This window comes from Ascaphus truei, chromosome 4 (genome assembly GCF_040206685.1).
Source record: "Ascaphus truei isolate aAscTru1 chromosome 4, aAscTru1.hap1, whole genome shotgun sequence".
Taxonomy (NCBI): Eukaryota; Metazoa; Chordata; class Amphibia; order Anura; family Ascaphidae; genus Ascaphus; species Ascaphus truei.
The window spans coordinates 127,639,701-127,664,420 of record NC_134486.1 but is presented as its reverse complement, the minus strand read 5'-3'; the positions used below and the strand labels follow the sequence as shown (position 1 = coordinate 127,664,420).

The 24,720-nt window shown below is 44.6% G+C and overlaps 1 protein-coding gene across 1 annotated transcript in view; it reads right to left on the bottom strand.

Moving 5' to 3' along the window:
- Positions 1-24,720, bottom strand: part of LOC142493091 (visual pigment-like receptor peropsin) — a 72,031-nt gene that overhangs the window by 15,395 nt on the left and 31,916 nt on the right. The window contains exon 3 of the mRNA XM_075596575.1: positions 208-307. Within this exon, the coding sequence (XP_075452690.1) occupies positions 208-307 (100 nt within the window). The remainder of the gene's footprint in view (positions 1-207; positions 308-24,720) is intronic.

Here is a 24,720-nt window from a genome sequence, read left to right as displayed (position 1 = left end):
AGACTAGACAAACACAACTACAGTATACATCATGCTTACTGCAATCTAGAGGACCTCTATGGAGACATATTTGCCCAGCATTAGTACAATGTGCCCCATACTGTATATGTATAAGATAAACTACCAGGAAGCAATGGAAGATCCAAGCTTCTTGTTGGAATAAAGTGCCCTATAAGTTAGAATGGGTCTCCAAAGATATATTCTTACCTCTTTGAGGATGGCAGCCTTTAATATAGCGAGTTACACTGATCACTGTAAGGGTATTTATACTAGCCAGGCCGAAAAGAAGAGTCACAAATCCATCAATCTGTAAACAAAAGACATGATGGTTTAGTTTATTTAATTTAAAATTTTGACTTAACCTCAGTGACATTTTTTCCCCCCATAGAATTAAAAAAAATACCATGGACAATCATGAAACACATTTTCCCTCTGATTGAAAACTCTCCTGCACTTGAATTTATCAATTAGTTACAAGTCATAAAGGAAAGTGTTTTACAATACATACGCCTACTGTATCTCAAATACATAGGTGTATAGTAACAAAATGTGCAGATGTAGCACGCGTTATTACACCCGCTGGCAGGGCCTCTGACAGAGGCGGACAGCCATGACTATTGTCCTGGGCCCGGCCAGGCAAGTGACCCGGCCTCCCTGCCAGAAACCCTAAATTTCTCTCTCTGCAAGACTGAAGGGCCCTCCCCTCCCTCTATCCCTCCCTTAACCAGCCCCCTTGGTGGGCCACTGCGGGACTGCAGGGTCCTTCTATGTACTGGCCATGCTGCTCCAGCAGGCCCATCCAAGGGCCCCAGGTAAGCCTACATGTCACAGGCCCCTCTTATACCAGCCTCCCAGGTCCCTTACCCCCCAAGGTGTGTGTGCATTTTGGGGAGGTGGGGGGCTTATTGTGTGTGTTTATTTGGGATGGGGGCTTATTTTGTGTGTGTATTTGGGATGGGAAGCTTATTGTGTGGATTTTTGTGAGGAGGGCTTATTGTATGTATATTTGGGGAGGAGGCTCATTATGTTTGTATCTGTGTGTGTGTTTGGGGAGGTGGCTTCTGTGTGTGTGTGTGTGTGTGTGTGTGTGTGTGTGTGTGTGTGTGTGTGTGTGTGTGTGTGTGTGTGTGTGTGTGTGTGTGTGTGTGTGTGTGTGTGTGTGTGTGTGTGTGTGTGTGTGTGTGTCTGTGTGTGTGTCAGTCAGTCAGTGGGACCTGGGCCCGCCCCCCCTGTCGGAGATTCTAGACTTTATTGCCTGCAGGCAAGAAAGGGCCTCGTTTACCCCAGGCCCCCTCTACTGGGCCCTCCCTTCCCCAGCCCTTCCCCCCCCCCCAATTCCTGCAGAGCCCTCACCTTTACTGGAAGGAGGGATTCCCCATTATCTCCATATAACCCCACCCCCGTCTATTACCTCCTTACATCCCCCTCAGGTCCATTACGTCTTTATAATCCCCACCCTCTAGATCCACTACTTCGTTATAATACCTCCCAGTTCCATTACCTCTTTATAATCCCCTGCCCAAGGTCCATAACCCCCTTATAACACCCTCCCAGGTCCATCACCTCTTTATAACCCCTCCCAGGTCCATTGCCTCTTTATAACCCTCCTCTCTGGTCCATTAACCCCTTATAACCCCCCCCCCAGGTTAATTACCTCCTTATACCACCCCCCCCCACCACCTTCCTAGGTCCATTACCTCCTTATAATCCCTCCCCCACCTTCCCAGGTCCATTACCTCTTTATAATCCCTCCCCCACCTTCCCAGGTACATTACCTCTTTATAATCCCTCCCAGTTTCATTACTCTTAATAATCCACAGCCCAAGGTCCATAACCCCCACCCCAGGTCCATAACACCCTCCTAATCCTCCCAGGTCCATTACCTCTTTAGTATCCCTCCCCCCCCCCCCCACTCCCAGGTCCATTACCTCTTTAGTATCCCCCCCCCCCCCCACTCCCAGGTCCATTACCTCTTTATAATCCCTCCCCTGGGTCCATTACATCTTTTTAACCCCCCCCCCCAGCAGGTCCTTTACCTTTTATATCCCACCCCCCAGGTCCATTACCTCTTTATAATCCCTCCCCCTCCTAGGGCCATTACCTCTTTATAAACCCTCCGCCCCCCGGGTCCATTACCTCTTTATAATCCACCCCACCTCATCGGTCCATTGCCTCTTTATAATCCCTCCCCCCCGGTCTTTTACTTCTTTATAACCCCCCCCCCCCCATTACCTATTTATAATCCCTCGCCCCCCCCCCCAGGTCCATTACCTCTTTATAATCCCTAAAGTGCATAGTTTTTTTCTATAAAAAACAGGGACCTGGGACCCTCGCAAATATTAATTTGACATATCTTATTTGCATAACAACCTCCGGTGGTGGCAGTGTATAGATATGATTTGCAATTGAGTAGGGGTTAATATTAACTCACTGGAAGTACCTTGCGCAAGCGAAAGGTGATTTGGCTAGATTAGCTGTGTGTATTAACCCTGTTTGCATATCTAAGTCACATGCTCACATGTATGCTGTTCGTGGCGGTGGTATATTGGGACGGATTTAGGAGAGATACAACTCATTTGAGGAACCTTTGCGAAGGTGAAGAGTGGGGCAGCTTGCAGGCTGGGTATTAATCCTTGTTCTGTAGATGAGATATTGTCCATTTGACGGGCCTCTGCGGAGGTGAAAAGTGGGAGCGCTTGCGGGAGTGAGTATTAACCCTTGTCCCGTATGCAGGTCATGTGCTCGCAGGGTCCGTATGTGACAAATGGTAGCAGCGGTGGATTAATGGCTTTGCGACAGAGGAAACAAAACTCTTACCAACAACATTTGTATTTTGCCTCAGTATATAACTGCACTCTTAACTTCACTCATAACTTCACTTCTTTAATACTTACTCACACGTGAGACACATCAATACATTCAGGCACTCATGGCGGACACGACCAAGTGTAAATATAACCATCTTAATCCAAAATTTAAGAGACAAATTAGTATATGTCTCTTATAATCTTTTAAACATACAGTGTGTGTTGTCAGAACGTGCCGCTCAGTGATACGGTTACAGATTTGTTACTTTTATTACACAGAGGAGATGACATCACATGATATTCTCATTTTTAATAAAGTCACTTTTGGTTTGATACTTCTGTAGCCACGCCCCAGGGCTATCCATAGACCCCCTCCCGAGAATGCTTTGAAGCTTGCTTTAAACAGACCATGTTTATAAATTTGTCACAGGGGCCATATTTTATTCCCACGTCTGCTGCCCTTATCTCAAAACTATATGAGCACATGCAACCCATCTGGCACCATTAGTGGCCCATAAAGGATAGGCAACCCCATTTAAGCTCTCTTTGAAGTCAAGCACAAAGCTGGAAAAAGTCCTGACATGTTACAACCCTATCAGATGTTATTTTTTAAAGTTGTACTTTTTTAACCCCTGAAGCACCAGATGGATTAAAATACATAATATCTCATGACGGGGGAGCTGGGCTTTTTGTGTGTGTGTGTGTGTGTGTGTGTGTATATATATATATATATATATATATATATATATATATATTTGGGGATGGGGGCTAATTGTGTGTATATGTATTTGGGGAGGGGCCTATTGTTTGTGTGTCTGTATTTGAGGAAGGGGGCCTAGTGTGTGTGTGTGTGTGTGTGTGTGTGTGTGTGTGTGTGTGTGTGTGTGTGTGTGTGTGTGTGTGTGTGTGTGTGTGTGTGTGTGTGTGTGTGTGTGTCTGGGAAGGGGGCTTATTGTGTTTGTATTTGTTTGTGTATTTGGGGAGGGAGCTTATTGTGTGTGTTTGGGGAAGGGGATTATTATGTTTGTATTTGTGTGTGTGTGTTTGGAGAGGGGTCTTATTGTGTGTGGGTGTGTATTTGGGGAGGAGGGCTTATTGTGTGTGTATTTGGGGAAGGGGGCAAATTGGGTGTGTGTGTATTTGGGATGGGGGACTTATTGTTTGTGCGTGTGTGTGTATATTGGGGAGGGGAATTATTGGGTGTGGGGAGGGGGAGAAATACATGGGGGTGTAAGAGAGGGAGGGGGAAGGAAAGGTTGACAGGGGAGTGTAAGAAGGGATTGAGAGAGCGAGGAGGTGTGTGAGAAGGGGCGGAGCATTAGAGAAAATGGTGGGGCGTATTGGTTCTTGCCAAGTCGCCGACTTGTGCGCTGGCACGCGCAATAGCGTGTTAGCCACACCCCTTTTTGATGCGCGGCTAATGCATTTAGAATGGCATCTGTTCCTGCTAGCGCATAATCTATATGTGGGAGCCATGACAGCTGCTTCATCTGTATGTACAGCATGTCAAAGAATTACAGAAATTGTGAGATAATGATAACACTAGGGTGGAAACTATGTATGATTGATATAAAACATATACACATGCATTTTATATATACATATATATATATATCCAAACAAGAGTGACCTAGGCTCAAGTAAAAACAAGAAAAACAAACATAGGGTAATACGTTCAAACAATTGGTCTACTGGGGGGTACGATATGCACTTACAGCAGGTAGAATAAAATCAGGCCTTGTATCCACTCTGGGATCAGGAACAATGAATGAAGATCTGGAACAGCCAGCAGCAACTCATCTACAGGAATCGTATCCTCGTGTGAAGTATCACATATAGAAAGAGAAGTGGGACACATACATAGTGTAACACAGTTTATTTTAAAAATTTAATAAAAAAGACAATAGGTAAAATACTCACACTTTGTGAGTTTGGGTAAAAGCGTTTGAGAATTTAGAGCTTCTCACACTCATCAAGGGTGGGTATACACAGACTCTATTGATTCCTTATAAAATGTCCTTATAACCACATGCGGTGTTGTGGCCAACTTCCAAGGGTATGGAGTCACTTTATGGGGCACTCCTAATAATATCCAGAGCCTCTGAGGATGGGGTACTTGCTCCGTTGTTGCGAGACCCGTAGTAAAGGGCCGTGTGTTTCTTTAGCTGCACCTAATGTGCAAGTAGTACTCACGCTACTTCTGGGGTACAGTGTGATGTTTTTCCCCCTTAGTTAGTGTCCGCCTCGATAGTCTGTGGACCTCCCCGCTTCTCTGACTGCTCCGGATCTCCGTGGCCGTCCGCCTGCACGCAGCGGCGTGGTGACGTCACGTCGTCTCGCGAGATTCTGGATCCAAATCTCCCGCTCGCTGTGTTGATCTCCGTCCCACACCTACTCGTTGGAAACATGTACCATGCCGGTACACCGATACAGATCACTGCCAGACAACTGAATATTGCTGGCTATTCTCCCAATTGTCCTGCTCACTCTCAGTAGTTCCAAACCACGCCCTACGCGTTTCTCCTTTCGGCTTCGCCAGGGGCTGATCTAACTATGTGTCCCTATTCCTGTGTAGATATACCCTCCTCCATTACGTGATTGGCTATCTAGTTGATTAGAAAATTACAAAAAGCACCTCTCAATTGGAATTGTTATTTCCATTCTCAGTAGAAAGTATTCTATAGGGGTTTTAATTCAAATACTAATGTTAGCAATTTAGATGCATTTTAGGTGTGTTACCAACTGCTGAATAAAGTAAATATTGCATCATTATATATACATTCACTTTCATTATAATTATACATATACATAAACATCTGAATTAGAATTTAATAATAAGGAGCAATAGAATACTTTCTACTGAGAATGGAAATAACAATTCCAATTGAGAGGTGCTTTTTGTAATTTTCTAATCAACTAGATAGCCAATCACGTAATGGAGGAGGGTATATCTACACAGGAATAGGGACACATAGTTAGATCAGCCCCTGGCGAAGCCGAAAGGAGAAACGCGTAGGGCGTGGTTTGGAACTACTGAGAGTGAGCACAGGACAATTGGGAGAATAGCCAGCAATATTCAGTTGTCTGGCAGTGATCTGTATCGGTGTACCGGCATGGTACATGTTTCCAACGAGTAGGTGTGGGACGGAGATCAACACAGCGAGCGGGAGATTTGGATCCAGAATCTCGCGAGACGACGTGACGTCACCACGCCGCTGCGTGCAGGCGGACGGCCACGGAGATCCGGAGCAGTCAGAGAAGCGGGGAGGTCCACAGACTATCGAGGCGGACACTAACTAAGGGGGAAAAACATCACACTGTACCCCAGAAGTAGCGTGAGTACTACTTGCACATTAGGTGCAGCTAAAGAAACACACGGCCCTTTACTACGGGTCTCGCAACAACGGAGCAAGTACCCCATCCTCAGAGGCTCTGGATATTATTAGGAGTGCCCCATAAAGTGACTCCATACCCTTGGAAGTTGGCCACAACACCGCATGTGGTTATAAGGACATTTTATAAGGAATCAATAGAGTCTGTGTATACCCACCCTTGATGAGTGTGAGAAGCTCTAAATTCTCAAACGCTTTTACCCAAACTCACAAAGTGTGAGTATTTTACCTATTGTCTTTTTTATTAAATTTTTAAAATAAACTGTGTTACACTATGTATGTGTCCCACTTCTCTTTCTATATGTGATACTTCACACGAGGATACGATTCCTGTAGATGAGTTGCTGCTGGCTGTTCCAGATCTTCATTCATTGTTCCTGATCCCAGAGTGGATACAAGGCCTGATTTTATTCTACCTGCTGTAAGTGCATATCGTACCCCCCAGTAGACCAATTGTTTGAACGTATTACCCTATGTTTGTTTTTCTTGTTTTTACTTGCGCCTAGGTCACTCTTGTTTGGATATCCCTTTTTTACCAGCCCGTGGAGCGGTAGACCTTTTGGCTGCAGACTTAATCAGGGAAAGTTAGATTGTGAGGTAGTATACCCTCCTATATATGTGGTAAATATCATTATTAGTCTAATTGTGATTGCGCTTATTGTAGTTTTCTGTTTTTATATATATATATATATATATATATATTATTGTTCTTGTATATGGAGAAAGAAATATAATTGTTCTTGTATATATAGAAAAAATTAAATACTTTTTGGTAAGTAAGTTCAGGTCAGGCAAGTGGTACTAGGATAAAATAAATGTTTAAATGCCCACATATATAGATGCAGAAAGTATTATAACATGCACTTATATCAAGTTACCAATTATTAAACAAGGCAAGTCAGGACAAATAATTATCAATGGATAAACAGTTGGGGTTGGTAGAGCGCAAAAACGTACCAGAAATACATTTCTATAGTGATAGACAGTGATACATGTGAAAAAATGAAGAAAATGTCTCTCTTATGCACTCACATGTAATTGAAATGAAAATTGGCAAGCATTTTGATGCCAGAAGATGAATATTCTCTTTCTCCCTGGGGCCACACTTGCATAAGTTCCAAACGCTCACTCAAACAAAAAAAAACAAACATAGTATAGATCGTACAAAAAGAAATAAATCTATATTTCAAGACAATGACTTGGGGCGATCCCACTCACATTTTACCAGATAAAAACAAGCATGTAGTTTATATAGCACAGCAGGAACCGCAGTCAACGATGCTCTGACTCAGACTTCGAGACTGTCTCTGCGCGTCTTACGTCACTTCCGGTCTGTGGATTCATACACCAATTTTGTATCAACTACATGTGAGTGCATAGAGAGAGACGTTTTTTTAATTTATTTTTTCACATCTATCATTGTCTCACTATAAAAAATTGTTTATCCATTACCAAGAAGACTGAACACACAGGCTGTATAAAGGTTGGAGCTGCAATTTGTATTGTTTTGCATATTTTTGCATTTTTATTTAAAGTTACGTGCACTTAGAAAATGACATTTCACTTTTATAATAATATCACTGGGAGTGCATTTTTTCTTGTTTTCCCCCCCACTCATAATTATCGATGCTGTTCCCTGCGAAACAGCTTCTGCTTGGGCTGACTAGAGTTGTGCAAATATTTTTACATTTGCTTCGTGAATTGTTTTGTAATTTCGCCCCTACTTTTTCGGGTAATTCACATTGGTGCGGGAATGAGCGAATATCTTTCATAATGCAATATTTTTGACAGATTACTACAAAACGTTGCCACTTTTGCGAGAATTTTGAGACAATACAAAAGGGCCATACAGTATGACAGGATGCCATTTATTCTGTGTTGGAATTTGCAGTTTACATTAACTTTTAATAATTAATAGTTTTGTGAAGATGCCAGTTTCACTACTTGTCCCCATATTGTTATTCATGGTTGCCATGGTTGCTGACGCCGCCCCCGCCCCGATTACAGCAGGGTCCTGTCTGTGAGAGGGAAGGGAGGGGCGTTCCTCCCGTCTTAGCCATGGATATCAGGGACCAACTTAATGCTGACGTCACCAAGGGGCGTATCTAGTCACGATCTCGTCAGCTGTTTCGGCGCTACCCCCGTTTTGAGGTATTGGCAGCTGGGGGATTTGGCACCACTACAAACACAGCAGAGAGGATTCAACCCACACCATTTGAGTGTGGGGGTCTCCGCTGTGAAGGGGAGTGTGTATCGGTCTTACAGGCTAGCCATACCAGGAAGCGGGTTGGTGGTGACATCATGGAGGGGCGTGATTAGGGAGGGACTTGAAGCCTTTAGATACACATACCCACAGGGATGAACATGGTCGCACTGATGACGTCATATACACGCGTTTTTGGCTCGAAATTTGACTAATTCACTACACATTTGATACCTGTATATAAAGGTCCCCCAATGTATTGTACCTTACTCCTTGATAAAGCACCTTGTTGTGTAAAATGCGTTGGAGGGTCCTTACCTCCTTGTTTGCTATGTCTGATTGACAATAAATTCATTTTTTACTTTTGATACACCTGTGTCCCTGGGCAGTGCGCTGCTTTGTGCATTCGTGTGCATTTTTTGGACAGTTTAATTAAATGTTTCACACACACAAAAAAAATGATGCCTGCTTTGTGAACTTCTGAGATAAAATTGTGCATCCCTTGGACTGACAGGGAAACTCGATGGTAGTGAACAAATGTAGTATCAGTCTGCTAATTTTTTCTTGTTTCCATGCTTGTGTGCCTTTAAACATTGTGATATCTATTAATTCTATATGGAGAAATAGGAATAGCTACGGAGGAGTTATCATGATACAGTATTTAAAAGGGATCTCTGCATTGCTAAAACTTCAATGAAATTTGAGATGGTGTACATTTCTCTTGTTCACAGATCTGTGTCCAATGCAAGGATCGCATTTCTTCCATTTAATGAACATGGCAGAAAAAAATATATGAACAGTTTAATGTGATACTGTACATATTGTAGTGCCCTCTTCTTAAAATTACAGCTGCTGACATATAGTATTGAATCCAGACCCTCTTTTTAATTCCCTATTCTTAAACATCCACAGAGAAACTATTAATTTGGGAAAATGCATGTGTAGCATTACATTTGCTTAAAGACCAATAGGCATAAATACTTATAGAAGTACAGTACTGTATGTATAAGTAGAATGACACATGGGACTGAAAGATGTCAGAATCAAAATGCTTTATGGTCATTTTTAGGGTAATGGGAGGGGAAGGATAAATCATCTGTAGGCGATGCACGCAGAGGTAACAACAGGAGACTTACGTTTGGACAAATAAATGCAGGCTTTTATTCCGCCAAAGTTCAGCAACACAAAATACAGCCTTTTCTCAAGCTTCAGAATGTAACAATCCATACATACATAGCATAACATATATCATACCTGGTGTCCCTCAATGAGCTCCAGTTGCTGTTCAGGGGTTAACTGTTTTCCCATTGGGACCTTATCAATGACTGTCTCTCCAAAGGTAGCTATGGACCCAAATTCGTACTCTCGACGCCCGGATGGATGAAAGAGGATTCCTCCATTTTCCAGAGTTTCAGGAAGTTCACATGGTAAATTTGCTTACACTTCCTGGAAACTGTCTGAGCAATTTCATAGTTCACTTCGCCTGTGTGACGTAGAACCTCAAAGGGCCCCTGCCACTTTGCCAAAAGTATATCTCACTACATGGAAAGTAGCAACATTATTCTATCCATAGGTTGAAACACTCTTAGGCGGGCATTTTGGTTGTAATATCTCTCCTGAGCACAATGAGAGGTCTGTACATTTTCCCTGGCAAAGTGACCCACTAACTCTAGCGGATCCCTGAGATCAATTACATATTGGACAACATTTTTAGAAGGTAATGGCTGTTCTTCCCAGGACTCCTTTAAGAGATCCAAGATGCCTCAGGGAACATACGATAATTCAAACAGGTTGGATTGAGGAAAGCAGAAGCAGTTCATCCCAATCTTTTTATTCCAAGGCAACAAACTTTCGAATCATGGACTTCAAGGTTCAGTTAATCCTCTCCACCAATCTATCCATTTACAGATGGTACACCGAAGTTCTTGCTGACCACGTCCAATAACTTACAGACATCCTGCATTAGTTTGGATATGAAGTTAGTTTCTTGATCTGTAAAAATCACTTTGAGAAACCCTACCCTAGAGAACAACTTTACTAACCTGTTCGCCACATTCTTGGCCATTGCGGTACTCAAGGGGAAAGCTTCTGGATATCGGGTAAGGTAATCAACTACTACTAGAATAAATCTATGTCCCTTTGCTGAGGGCTCTAATGAACCTACAAGATCCATTCCGACCCTCTCAAGTGGTACATCTTCCAATGTTAAATGAATCAATAAGGCTGGTTTCTGATTCTTCTGGCAGTTCAGTTGGCACCCTGGGCAGATCGCACAGAATGTATTAATATCTGCTTATACCCCCAGCCAGAAGGACCGGGACAGTAAACGGTGTGAGGTTTTGTTCCACCCCAAGGGTCCTCCCCATGCTACAATATGGGCTAATTTGAATACCACTTTTATGAATATTTTGACAACCAGAATTTGTTGGGTGATTTTCCCTGTTTGTGTATCCTTGGTCACCCTGAACAAGATATTATACTTTATCATAAAATAAGGAAAAATCTTTATCCCAACCTCGTTAATTATTTGGTCATTACATATTACCACCTTTTCGTTCAGATTAGGCAGAACTGGGTTCCCATCTGTCTTGACCTGAAATCAGGGAGTGTGATTTTTCGGCAGACTTATTACTGTAGATCTCTTTTTTCCTCCCTCTGTCCCTACCCCAACAGTGCAAGTCATTTGACATCATGTTTACCTTGAGTCTCAAGCTAGTCCCATTTCTCCTTTTTTTTCTCTTTTCGGGACTTCGGGATTCGTTGCTTCTTAAGGTCCGGGGAAAATAGGAAGATAAGGGGTTCACCTTTCCTGAGAACCTGACTCGGGAGAAATGGCAGATAACAGGGAATGGTTATAGGGCCAGTCCTGACCCAGTATAATAGGTGTGGTCAACCACTGGGTTACCCCCACCAAAAGGGAAGCCTCCTGGTCCTGTACCTTCAATGATACCTGAGCCATGGGGTAATATTGGGTATCTCGATGGATGCACATAATGCAATATGTAGCGTTGTAGGATACCTCCTCTGGGTCCAAAAGATCTTTGAGCACCAGCGCCTTGTCGAAGTCGGAATTGAGCAGGGCTTGTATGGTCCTTCCAGAAATTAGTACCTGGAGAATAAATAGACCATATCCCCCTCTCAGGTGAGCTGTGGCGATTGTCTGGGCAAAGGAACAATCCATTTCAGGACAGTCGGCTGGGTGGCATTGTCACTCTTCACAGGCTGTATAGCTGGTTGGCTCTGATTTGTAGACATTCGGCGATGCCTCCTGGGTAGACCTTGGGGGGGGGTGTATATCCATCCAGTCTCCATGTCTCCGCTTTGGTTCATCTGCAATGGCGCCCTCCAGCACATGGCAGGCGTTCCCATATAGACTTGGTCATCAGTTTTGCACATCCCTCCTTGCGGGCCAGTGTTGACTGGGTGTCTGGAGCAGATGTGCCTTTCTAGAAATTAGCATATAGGAAGTTCTCGACTAGTCACACTGCCTCAGAAAGGGTCCCTGCAGCATGGCAATTTAACCAGTTACAGGCAGGAGCAGTCAAAAAGTGGACGAACTGTTCCAAGATAACTTATTCAATGACCTCTTCTTTACTACGCTCCTCCGGTCAGAGCCAGCGGGTACACAAATCTCACAGTTGCTGTGGATGGCTCAGGATCACTCATTAGGTGTACTTTGGTAGGTCCAAAACTGGTGATGATAGATCTCCTGGGTCAGGCCTAAACAATCCAGAATGTCAGCCTTAACTTATTTATTCGAAATCCAAGGGCCACCTCTGGTATCCCACTTTTGACATCAACGGTAGGCGATGCACGCTGAGGTAACGACGGGAAACTTGCTTTTGTAAAAGTAAATGTAGGCTCTCAAGCCCCAGAATGTAACTGTGCATATATACATAGCATACCATACCTCATACACAGTGTCCCTCTGCATTCCGGGACATCTCTCTCTTCTCTCTCTCTCTCCTCCTCCAGGCAGGTATTAACCTCTTGCTGACCGACACCCAAGAGCCCTAGATGTTGGTAACAAGCTTCCCCCTGTCACATCATGCATAAACATTACCTGCTTATTTTTTTTTTTACAATACTTTTAGCAAACTAACTGAATACATAGTTTTATCAAGAGGAATGTTATTAAAGCCTTTAAATCCTTTTTTGCAGCAAAAATGTTTAAATGTTTTTTTTAATGTCTTAAACTACGTTTGTATTGGTGGGATACACAATTTAAACCCAATTGATGTGTGATGAAAGCTACACGATGAAATATGATGATTGTAATACTAAAAGACTTAAGAAGACTTGTTTAAGATTAGAAAAGACAGACAGGAAAAAAAAACGTAAGATCTCTAATGACAGTTATTTGCTTTTACTCATTTTGTTGAGGGCTTTTCTATCCTCTAAAGTTGAAAAAACTCAGAAAGCTGTAATCTGACTGTCTTTTAACATAACTGATGTATTCCTGTAAACAACTGCAAAAACTCACATAGTATTTATGGAGTAGGGCCCAGGCGGTTCTGTTTTGTTGGATTCCAAATACCCCAGAACAGGATAAGTGTTGTGTAGAGGGAGAAAGGGGGTGGCCCGGTATTAAAGGGGTTGCACCCCATATGGCCATCCCCTGACCTCACCAGAGAGACAAGGGGTTAACTGGACTGCGGTCCAGGGATGAGGTTTGCACCTTGTTATACCTTGAAAATGTATGTTCCCCTGTTCCCTTATAAGCATGTATTTTAATGTTTTAAAGTGCATTTCTGTATCTCCAGTTCTGGAGGTCGCAGAGAGTTCATATTTGGCCAATATGTGGAGTCACTGTAGGCATTAAAAACTGTCAAAGGTCGACCCACTGAGCCCACCAGAATGGAACGTATTAATATGGGTAGATATTAAAGTGTATATGTATTTTATTTTGGATCTGTTCTGAAAATGCAGACGCCATTTGCTAGGCTAATAGGTCATGAAGGGCAGACGGCTGAATAGCCTAAGCACGGCAATCAAAAGTTAACTGCCTTGATTGTTACCCAATGTCTGGGGATTAAGTATTAATCAATCAACAAACTCTGTTACCTGAGGGCACGGGTTAGTCTGTTAGTCTGTTGTCTCCACATTAGAGAGTGGATACAGATAATTGTTCACCAATAGGCTGTGTTCAATGTTAAGAATAGGGTTGCACAGGTATATAAACTGTGTCAACCCTACAGTTTTTAGTTGTGCTGGAGTTGTGCTTCTGATACCATTTTGAATGTCAGTGGACTGCTGGAGAATTGCTAGCTGATACTTCTCCATCCCCCAACCCTAAGTAAGTGTTACCTTCTTGTCTGTTAATTGTACTATATTGCTGTGTTCACCTTATTTAAGGAATAAATTATATTTTATTATATCTAAGCCTCGTTCAGTTCAACCCAGATATTTGGTGTTCATTATATCTTGTCATAAGCTACCGTGACAAGCTCTATAATTAACTGGTGGCAGTGGCGGGATTGAACTGGACCTGTGTTACAGTATACTGCGGGATACTGTACCATAGTAGGAACTTGATGGTAATTGCAAGTTCCTGGGACTAAAGATATTGAACACACAGTAGTGCAACAGTTAACACAAGTTGTAACACCACCTCACTGCTGCGACTGAACCATGAGCGAGGCTGAAGGCTCATCCAACATGAGGACCCGAGCTCAGCTGAAGGACAAGTGCCGTGAATATGGACTGCCCTATGAGAACCAGGAGGTCGCGGACATGGTTGACGCAATCGGTGACTATGAAGCCCGGCTTGCAGAGCCTCAGGATACAGCTCAGCTTGCCATTTTATAGCCACCCGGAGATCAGGGAAGGAACCCAGTGCCAGGGCGGCGGAATCTCGGGGAAGGAACGAGTGCATTTCCCGGGAGCAGTGCAACAGGAGGGGTACTGGTTGCTGCAGCTACCAGTCCGTTCACTGAAACACAAAAAAGACAAAAGCGCAAACGCACATAGTGAAGTTTGTAAAAATGGGTGAATATAATTTTAGGGTATAATATCTGCGTACATCAGGTTAGTGGGTATAAAGCATTTCATGTGCAATACATGAGTTTACCAACGCCGCACTGCCGCCTCCAGACTTTGGGAACTCTCTCTCACAGCATCCAGGACACACTGTCTCGATTGTAGTTGGAAACCTCCACTGCGGTGCTGTGTCTTGGTCAGTCTCCTTCCCCGATCGCTGCCGTTATAGCTGCTCCTTCTCGGGTCTGTTTTCCAGCTGCCACTGTGTCTCAGCTCACTTCGGCAGTAGGTCACGTGTCCCGCGGGGTTTGCGACCGGCCGCAAAGGGAGGTGGTGCCGTAAAGCACGATCTTAGCTTTACTGCAATTTGCCGAATGCAGTTTTTTTGTGAGAAGTCAGTCCAATGCAGGAAAAATCACACAGAGTGTGGGGATAGAGTCCTAGGATTTATTAAAATCTTTATCCAACGCGTTTCGAAGCATAGGCTTCTTCTTCAGGGATAAATTGAACTGATTTGAGAACATATTTATACCCATGCTCCGCTACTGATTGGTCACAATCAGAGGTGTCTACACCAATCTGATCCTCACTTTGCATCATCCCACAAGTGTGGGTATTTTTAATAATGACTTCTTAAAGTGCTCTAGTGGTTTGACCTGTTCAGTGCTGGTCCAGGGGTATAATAAAATCACAATACATTTATTCATTTATTAATACATATTAAAAAACACTTAAATAAAAATGCCAGTGATTAAGGGTATTTCAAAGGCTCTGAAATAAAACAAACAGGTGTTACTTACACGTATAAAGAATGATAATGCTTATTACTATGAATGGATATCGCAGATGTTGTTCAAATTATATATATAAAAAAACCAAGTACTCAATTGCTCTGATACATATACCTATACGGGGCCTGTTTATACATATTATTTAGTATAAACACCAAAGGTCTATGTTTTCGTTTAGGCCTTTAGGACCTAAGGTCTTCAACTGGTGAATCCAGTAAGTTTCTTGGACTGATATATCTTTTACTCTGTCTCCTCCACGTCTGTTTTGGGGGATGGTTTTAATCCCTTTGAAAGTCAGAGTTGTGGGGTCTTTGTTATGGTGGGTTGAGAAGTGACGACTTACACTATGAGTCTGTAGTGCATGTTTGATATTTCTCACGTGCTCTTGTATACGTGTTTTCAGACATCTTTTTGTGCGGCCTACGTATTGCAGGCCGCAGGGGCATTCTAGTAAATACACTAAGAATCTTGTATTGCAATTGATAAATTCAGTAATGTTATACACTTTGTTATCTATATTTGATCTAAATGTTTTGCGTTCAGTATGTAGGAGTTTACATGTACAGCATCTTCCACAGGGAAAGTTCCCTACTAGATTGTTACTCAACCAGGATTGGGCACCTCTATTTGTTACAGTTTTCCCTATATCACTCGGTACTAGTGTGTCTTTTATACTGCGGGCCTTCCTATATATAAACTTGGGAGATGTGTTTATGTGTCCACTGAGAATGGGGTCTGTAGAAATAATACCCCAATGTTTATTTATGACTCCTTCTATTTGTCTGTGCATAGAGTTATAGTTTGTAATGAATGGAACTTCTATTCGATCCTCATCTACATTTAGAGGATTTTTCTTTTTTTGTGTTAACAGTTTATTCCGATCTATTTTTCTAACCTTATCTAGTTCAAGTCTGAGTTGATTGTAATTATATCCTCTTTCTAAAAATCTTGAGAACAGAAATTGGGCTTGTAGTTCAAAATCTGCCTCATTGCTGCAGTTTCTCTTTATTCTCATAAACTGACCTCCAGGTATGTTGCTAATCCAAGTTTTTTTATGGTTGCTGGAGGCCAGTAAGAGATTGTTCGTGTCTACCTTTTTAAAGAAGGTTTTGGTTGTTACCCCTTCTGCCACTGAGGCTGTTAAGTCCAGATCTAGATAGCTGACATTCTCTGCGTGTGTTACGTGGGTGAATACCAGGTTGTGGTCATTGTGATTGATGTAATTCATAAATCCGTCTACTGATTCTTCATCACCCTCCCACACACAGAGAATGTCATCTATATAGCGACGCCATATCACTATATTTTTCAGGAATGGATTTTCCTTCCAGATGAAAATTTCTTCCCAGTTCCCCATATACAGGTTTGCGAAGCTGGGGGCAAATCGTGTGCCCATTGCAGTTCCGCAAACCTGCAAGAAGAACTGGGAAAGAAAAAGAAAATAGTTGTGGCTAAGCACATATTTTATGGCTTCTAATATAAACCATCTGTTTAGATCTGTGATGTTTAGTTCCCGTCTCAGGTAATCCTCCACTGCTGCAATACCCTTAATATGTGGAATGCTAGTGTACAATGCTTGGACGTCACACGTCAGCCATCTGTACGAGCTTTTCCATTCGAATTTTGCAAAGAGATTTAGTACCGCAGAGGAGTCCTTTAGATATGAAGGTAACTCCCCTACGATTCTTTGCAGGAAATAATCCACATACTGGGATAGGTTTGCTGTCAGTGAGGATATACCCGAGACTATTGGTCTCCCTGGCGGGTTTATAAGAGATTTGTGCAACTTAGGTAAATGGTAAAACACCGGTATTTTTGGTGACTTATTGTAAAGAAACCCATATTCTTTCTCTGTGATTATTGTTTTGGATAATGCCTCATCTAGAAGTTTTTTAAGAGTAATTAGAAATAATGATGTAGGATCTGAGGTTAGTTTCTTATAAAAGACAGGGTCACAAAGGAGTCGGTGTGCCTCTTGCTCATATATAGAGCGATCTTGTAGAACCACACCTCCTCCCTTGTCAGCCTGTCTAATAATTAGTTGGTTATTGTCCTGCAAAAATTTTAATGCAAGATTTTCAGCCTTGGACATATTCTGTTTAATGTTCCATTTTCTATCACTGTTGTTAATTTTATTTAGATCATTATAAACCATATCAAAAAAGGTTTCTACATGGTTACCCCTAGAGTGATATGGGTAAAAGGTGGATTGGGTTTTAAACGGCGTATGTATACATACTGATGTATCTTTATCTTTATCTAATGCTTGAATTGTATCTACTATATTGTTAGTTTCTTTTTTCAACTTAATAAAGTGTCTTTTTAGTGTGATATTTCTTGTAAATTTATTAAGATCTTTAAAAAGTTGAAATGAGTTTGCCCCACTAGTCTTAGAAAAAGAGAGTCCTTTACTTAGGACTCTTTTTTGATCCTCTGTGAGGATAAACGTGGAGAGATTGAAAATCCCTCTATCTACCTGAGTAGGTTGAGTCCCTAGAATTCTTTTCTTTTGGACCCTGGATCCTCCTCTTTTCCCTCTTCTGGCAATGGTCTTTTTAGCTTGATCCCTGAGATCACCTGTTTGCGGCCGGTCGCAAACCCCGCGGGACACGTGACCTACTGCCGAAGTGAGCTGAGACACAGTGGCAGCTGGAAAACAGACCCGAGAAGGAGCAGCTATACTGCACCGACACACTTTATTCGAGCAAATACCCGGTATGTACCTGGCAGATACCTGGAATGCGCCACTCCTAACCTCTGACAAGCCCCGTTGCATTTGCCTTCCCAGCCTGGGTTCATGCCTGGCTGATGGGCGGCTGATCTGTTAAATGATAATGATTAGGATTTAATAGGCTGCAATGCTTCGCGTGTCTACCAGATGGCATAAATTCATGAATTGTAATGCAGTTTATATATATATACTGTGCAGTATTGCAGCCAGCGGGAATAAAATGCTTCAATCCCTGCTTGGAAAATAACTCAATGTACTCGGGCAGAAAACAGTCACAAACCTCAATACACCCGGGTATACCCGAATTCGTGGGACTAGCCAAGCTCGAATAAAGTGTGTCGCCAGTGTAACTGCAGCGATCGGGGAAGGAGACTGACCAAGACACAGCACCGCAGTGGAGGTTTCCAACTACAATCGAGACAGTGTGTCCTGGATGCTGTGAGAGAGAGTTCCCAAAGTCTGGAGGCGGCAGTGCGGCGTTGGTAAACTCATGTATTGTACATGAAATGCTTTATACCCACTAACCTGATGTACGCAGATATTATACCCTAAAATTATATTCACCCATTTTTACAAACTTCACTATGTGCGTTTGCGCTTTTGTCTTTTTTGTGTTTCAGTTGCCTAGGGGTTTACCCCTGTTCATATAGCTGCAGGTCACCCATCGATTTAGAGGTTGTATTTTGTTATATAAATAATACACGGAGGTGAAGGGGTTAATCAATAGATTTAATAATTTGCGCACTCTATCTGTTTTTTGTTATACCAGTCCGTTCACCCCTGAAATGTTGGCACTGATTACTGCGTGGGGAGACGGAGGGACACCGGAGGAGCGGCTGCAGTTTATCATTATGGCAGTGAACAGACCCACTTATTGCCCCCCTGTCCAACCCAACACAGATGAACTCAAGCTGGACCAGCACAGTCTCACCAAGTTCGTGGAAGGCACTGACCAGATTGACAGTTTCTTAAAGAACTTTGAAACGCAGTGCCGGCGGTACAAAGTGCTTCCCCAGCATAGGGTTGCACGTTTGGACCCCTTACTGTCCGGCTTGGCTAAGCAGACGATGATGGCACTTCCAGATGAGTTTTACCACCTGAAAGAACTGTTACTGTTTCAGTACGGTTTTACCCCTGAAGCCTACCGGGGTAAATTCCGGCAGGAGGAGAGGCAGCCCCAGGAGTCCTATGTTACCTACGTGACCCGCATGGCTTTGTACGGGATACGCTGGGTGGAGGGCTATGAGGCACGGACTTACCAACGCCTGCTGGACCTCATCTTCCAGGAGCAGCTCATGGAGCAGTGCCCGCCGGCGGTGAGGGCTTGGGTGTACGACAAAAAGCCCAAGACTTACCAGGAGGCGGCGAGGCTTGCAGATGACTATGTGGCCAGCCGAGCCCTGATGACCGCCAAAACAGTAGCCAAGGCAGTGGTGGCGGCGGCACCGGCCAAAAGGTCTGCCAATACCCCCCAATGGACTCAGAGGCCGCCTGCGGGCAGCAGTCCACCGAAGGCGCGGGAGCTCCAGCACGAGCGCCGGTGCTACAACTGCAACCTCCCTGGTCACATCAGACCAGATTGTCCGGAACCCCTGCGTTCCGGCAGACCCCATCAGGGGCAACGCACCCCAGCTGCGAAGCCGGTAGCCCGCGTGCGGGTGGCTTCCACCAAAGACACCGGACCGGTCATCGAACAAACTCCCAGCGAGGCAACCCATGCCACACCTGTCCCGGTTTCATCGGTGCCTACAGCCAGGAGCGGAGGACATCTCAGCGAGGACCTGCAGCAGACGGACGGCCGGAGCAGACATCTCACCCCGGTCACAGTCGGTGACCGGCAAGCAGTCGGCTTGCTGGATTCAGGAGCTGCAGTGACCCTGGTCCGACCTGATATGGTCCGGCCAGAGGAATTGATCCCAGGCCCTGTGATACAGATCACTGTGGCCGACGGAGAGCCACGTTTCCTGCAAGTGGCCAGAATCTTTTAGGATTGGGGGGAGGGCCAGGGTGTGCGGGAGGTGGGGGTTTAACCCGGTTTGGATGCCGATGTTCTTCTTGGCAACGATCTGGGACCGATGACCTGCACCTATGACCGAGTGCCCAAGCCCGCTGCAGTGGCGGCGGTTACCCGGAGCCAGGCAGCGGCAATGGCGGTGGCGCCAGTCCCCCAGCCTTTGGGACCAACGTTAGCGGAGGGCGCAGAGGAGCCCGGGGAGGTAAGCCAGGATCAGTTGCAACCACAGACTGACTTACTGTTCCCTCTCACCCTTCCCCATTCCCCTGACAATAACATGACTGGGGGGTGGCCAGAATTAGGAGCCCAGTTTAGGGAGGCAGTGAAGACAGACCCTACCCTGGCCGGCGTGAGACTTCGGGCGTCCAAATCTCAGGCAGGGGAAGGCACTGAGCACTGCCTATGGTATAAGGGACTCCTGTATAGAGAAGAAGGGAACTCAGGGATAGAGGAGGGATTGACCGGTAAGCGACAGCTAGTAGTGCCCCAGGGGTACCGACAGCAACTGTTACGGGTAGCTCACTCTATTCCATTAGCGGGACATCATGGGGTCAATAGAACGCGAGCCCGGTTATTACAGCGTTACTACTGGCCGGGGGCATCTCGAGATGTGGGCACTTTCTGCCGCTCTTGTGATGCCTGCCAGCGAGTGGGTAAGGCGAGCGACCGTGTGAAGGCACCCCTGAAACCCCTACCGATAATAGGGGAACCCTTCCAGAAAGTAGCGATGGATCTTGTAGGACCCCTTATGATTTCTAGCAGGCAGGGAAACACTGTGGAGCAGGTGGAGATAGGGGCAGAGTTGAGTGCTAGGCAGAAGGGAGAAGCCAGGGACATGCTAGCTAAGAATGGGGCCCTCTTAACTGACATGCCAGGGACCACACATCTCACAAAACACCCAGTGCTCACAGGGGACCTGCAGCCCCTGCAGAAGCACGCTTATAGAGTGTCAGCAGAGGTCAAGACGAGTATGGAGAGGGAGATAGAGGAGATGCTGACCCTAGGGGTAATTACTCCGTCCCAGAGTCCTTGGGCAAGCCCGGTAGTCCTAGTTCCTAAGAAGGACAAGACCACCCGGTTTTGTGTGGACTACCGCTTGCTCAACGCTGGGACGGTGTCAGATGCCTATCCCATGCCCCGAATGGATGAGTTACTAGATGAACTCGCGGGGGCAAGGTATCTGACCACTATGGATTTAAGCAAAGGCTATTGGCAAATCCCCCTGACCCTGGAGGCTAGGGAGAAGTCAGCATTCATCACTCCAAGTGGCCTTTATGAGTTTTTAGTGATGCCATTTGAGATGAAGATTGCCCCGGCTACCTTCCAACGCTTGGTCAATAGGTTACTGGAAGGGATGCAGAGCTATGCCAGGGCTTACTTAGATGACATTGCTGTCTTTAGTAATTCCTGGGGCTCCCATTTAGGACATGTAGCTGCAGTGCTAGATAGGATCAGGGAGGCTGGGCTTACCTTGAAACCCACTAAGTGTATGGTAGGGATGACAGAGGTCCTGTACTTAGAGCACAGGGTGGGTGGAGGGCACATCAAACCAGAGCCAGCCAAGGTAGAAGCCATAGTTCAGTGGCCTGTTCCAAAGACCAAGAAACAGGTCATGGCATTTTTGGGCACCGCAGTGTACAATAGGAAGTTTGTTCCACAGTACAGCGCCATGGCCAAACCCCTGACTGATTTGACTAAGAAGCAACTGCCTGTGCTTATCACATGGACTCCTGCCTGTGAAACTGCTTTCCAGGCACTGAAAACTGCGCTTGCTGGGGCCCCCATACTGGCAGCCCCAGACTATACCAAACATTTCCTTATACAGACAGATGCCTCAGACTATGGCATTGGGGCTGTGTTGAGCCAAGTGGGGGACGACGGTAGAGAGCACCCTGTGGTGTACCTCAGCCGAAAACTACTTCCCAGAGAGGTGGCCTATGCCACCATTGAGAAAGAGTGCTTGGTCATTGTGTGGGCACTCAAAAAACTCCAGCCCTATGTGTACGGAAGGGCTTTCACGGTCCTCACAGACCACAACCCCCTGAGTTGGCTGCAGAGGGCATCAGGGGAGAATGCCAAGTTTCTAAGGTGGAGCTTGGCCTTGCAAGAGTTTGAGTTTACTATTCAGCACAAAAAGGGTAAAACAGCAATGCTGATGGACTTTCACGGCAGGACTATCCCTCTGAGACTGAGTTCGTTAAGGGTGCCAGCAGTGCCCCACTCCCCATTAGGGCCAGTGGGCCACAGGTCACCCATTAAGAAGGGGAGGTGTAGAGGGAGAAAGGGGGTGGCCCGGTATTAAAGGGGTTGCACCCCATATGGCCATCCCCTGACCTCACCAGAGAGACAAGGGGTTAACTGGACTGCGGTCCAGGGATGAGGTTTGCACCTTGTTATACCTTGAAAATGTATGTTCCCCTGTTCCCATGTTTCCTTATAAGCATGTATTTTAATGTTTTAAAGTGCATTTCTGTATCTCCAGTTCTGGAGGTCGCAGAGAGTTCATATTTGGCCAATATGTGGAGTCACTGTAGGCATTAAAAACTGGCAAAGGTCGACCCACTGAGCCCACCAGAATGGAACTTATTAATATGGGTAGATATTAAAGTTTTGTGACGATGGAGAGGATTTGGCCCGGGATTAAAGGGGTTACACCCCAATTGGCCACTCTCTAACCTCACCAGGGAGACAAGGGATTAACTGCTCTGGGGCCCAGACGTGTGATTTAACCCTTGTCATAACCTGAAAATGTATATTCCCTGTTCCCCCCTCGTTTATTGTTAATCAGTGTCTGCATCACACACACACTAGAATCCATCCGGGAGCACAAGGGTTAATAGTCCTTTAATGATTATAGCTCTTTGTGAAGTTTTCCCGCCTTTTCAGGCACCGTTTTGCAGGTCCCCATTGGCCGCCATTAGGGCTCCATGCCTTCTAATGGAGAATCTTTTTGTTTTAGTCCTGTTTCCTGTAAAGACCAGCAGGTGGCGTCCGAGAGGGAGAGCGGCGGTTTCCCATTGAAAGTCAATGGGCTCATCAACTTCAATGGAGGTTCCTCGAGGTAACTTTCGAAGAACAAGTTGGCTGCCGTCCAGACCGCAAACCGCAAAGCGGATACAATGTCCTTTAAAAGAGTTAAAATCACTTGAGTCAAGTTCAACGTTAATTGACGTGGGAATAAACAGTTCTGGGGGCCCTAGAAATAAAATTCTTTTTGCCCCTAGTTCCTAGGCTTCCCCCAACTCGACCACAACCGGGTCCCCGAATCCTGGACCCCCGATAAGGGTCGAACCGAGAAGAGCGGGTCGCGCTATAGGCTTCAATGGCGGCGGCAGAAACAGCTCCGAAAAATGACTATGGGCCTCATGCAGTAAGCGTTGATAAGGGAAATATGGCCATGTTATAGCCAAAATTGGGTTTGAGATTCAGTAAGCGCCGATAAGTGCTTCATATCGCCAGGTTTCGGAGCCGATAATTTGGTTATGGCCAGTCGGCTGCCGATAAGCCTGTTTTCGACACTGATCGCCACTTTTTTAAATCGGCTGGATTCAACAAAAAAAAACAGCTTATCGGGGCTGATCGGCACTACGAAATTGAGATGTTATGGCCGATTTCTCCCGCCAACTAAAGTTGGCATTTTGGACGGGGGAACGATCGCTAAGGCTGCCGGAACGGCACTTAGAAAAAAAAAATCTTCTGTACATCAATGGAAGTCAATGGAGCGGGGACGTATAACAGTATAGTACTGTTTACGTTTCATTGCTCACAATACAAGGGGGATTTGCATTACAGTGTGGGGGCATTCCCTGCATTGTGTCACAGCTGATGTGTCTTATTTGCATAACATTCGACTTTTACATGTTTTCAGCATTTGCGGGTCACATTACTCATCATGTGATGATGTGGCAAGGGAAAATACTATACTACACTCTTAAAGGAGAACCTCACATCATATCACACATTTTACTCAACTCAGCGTCAATTATTTACATGATGTCACACATGTCACACATGTCACACATACACAGTATATTCATCTTCCTTTACATTACACAATGCTTGTAATGTGACACGCATCTTTAAACGTTCATGTACATCTGTCTTCTCATGTTTACATATACTTTTGGGTCCTCCCTATTTTCATGACGTCACTTATTGGACGCTCAATCACATTGCATGTTTACATTGTAACCGTTGCATTACAAGCACTTCAACCTAACTTATACACACATGTACAGTAATTCATCATTGGGACACCTTGTAAACTCATTCTATACCAACTATCCTCCTTACACAAATGCATGCATATGCACACGACTATTCATTGTTGCCAACATGTCACAATAACATGGATAATTACACATGTTACACAAAACTTTTCCCACGTCAATCTCAGCCTTTTTGTCTCATTACATGACTGACTCTTGCGTTCACAAGTGTTACATGCATTGCACATGCAACTATTTATTTGCAAGCAATCTTTGTACAAAGCTTCACGTCACATCATTGCCAAATTTCATCATTCCCTGCAGAATACACACAACAAATACTTAGAACAACAAGTGCACACAGCTTGCCACAGAAGTACTTTATTATGTTAATGTAACACCTTGCATTTTACTATGTCACCTGACATCATCACATACCTATTTAAAGGACGCACATTACCTGCTCATTCACAGCTACTCATTTCAAAATGTTGAGATTGTTTAGGAGACGGAGGAACATTCTTTTCTATGACATGCTTGATGATGAAGACAATCATATAGGGCAAGGGAGGGACACACCGAGGGACAGTGACAG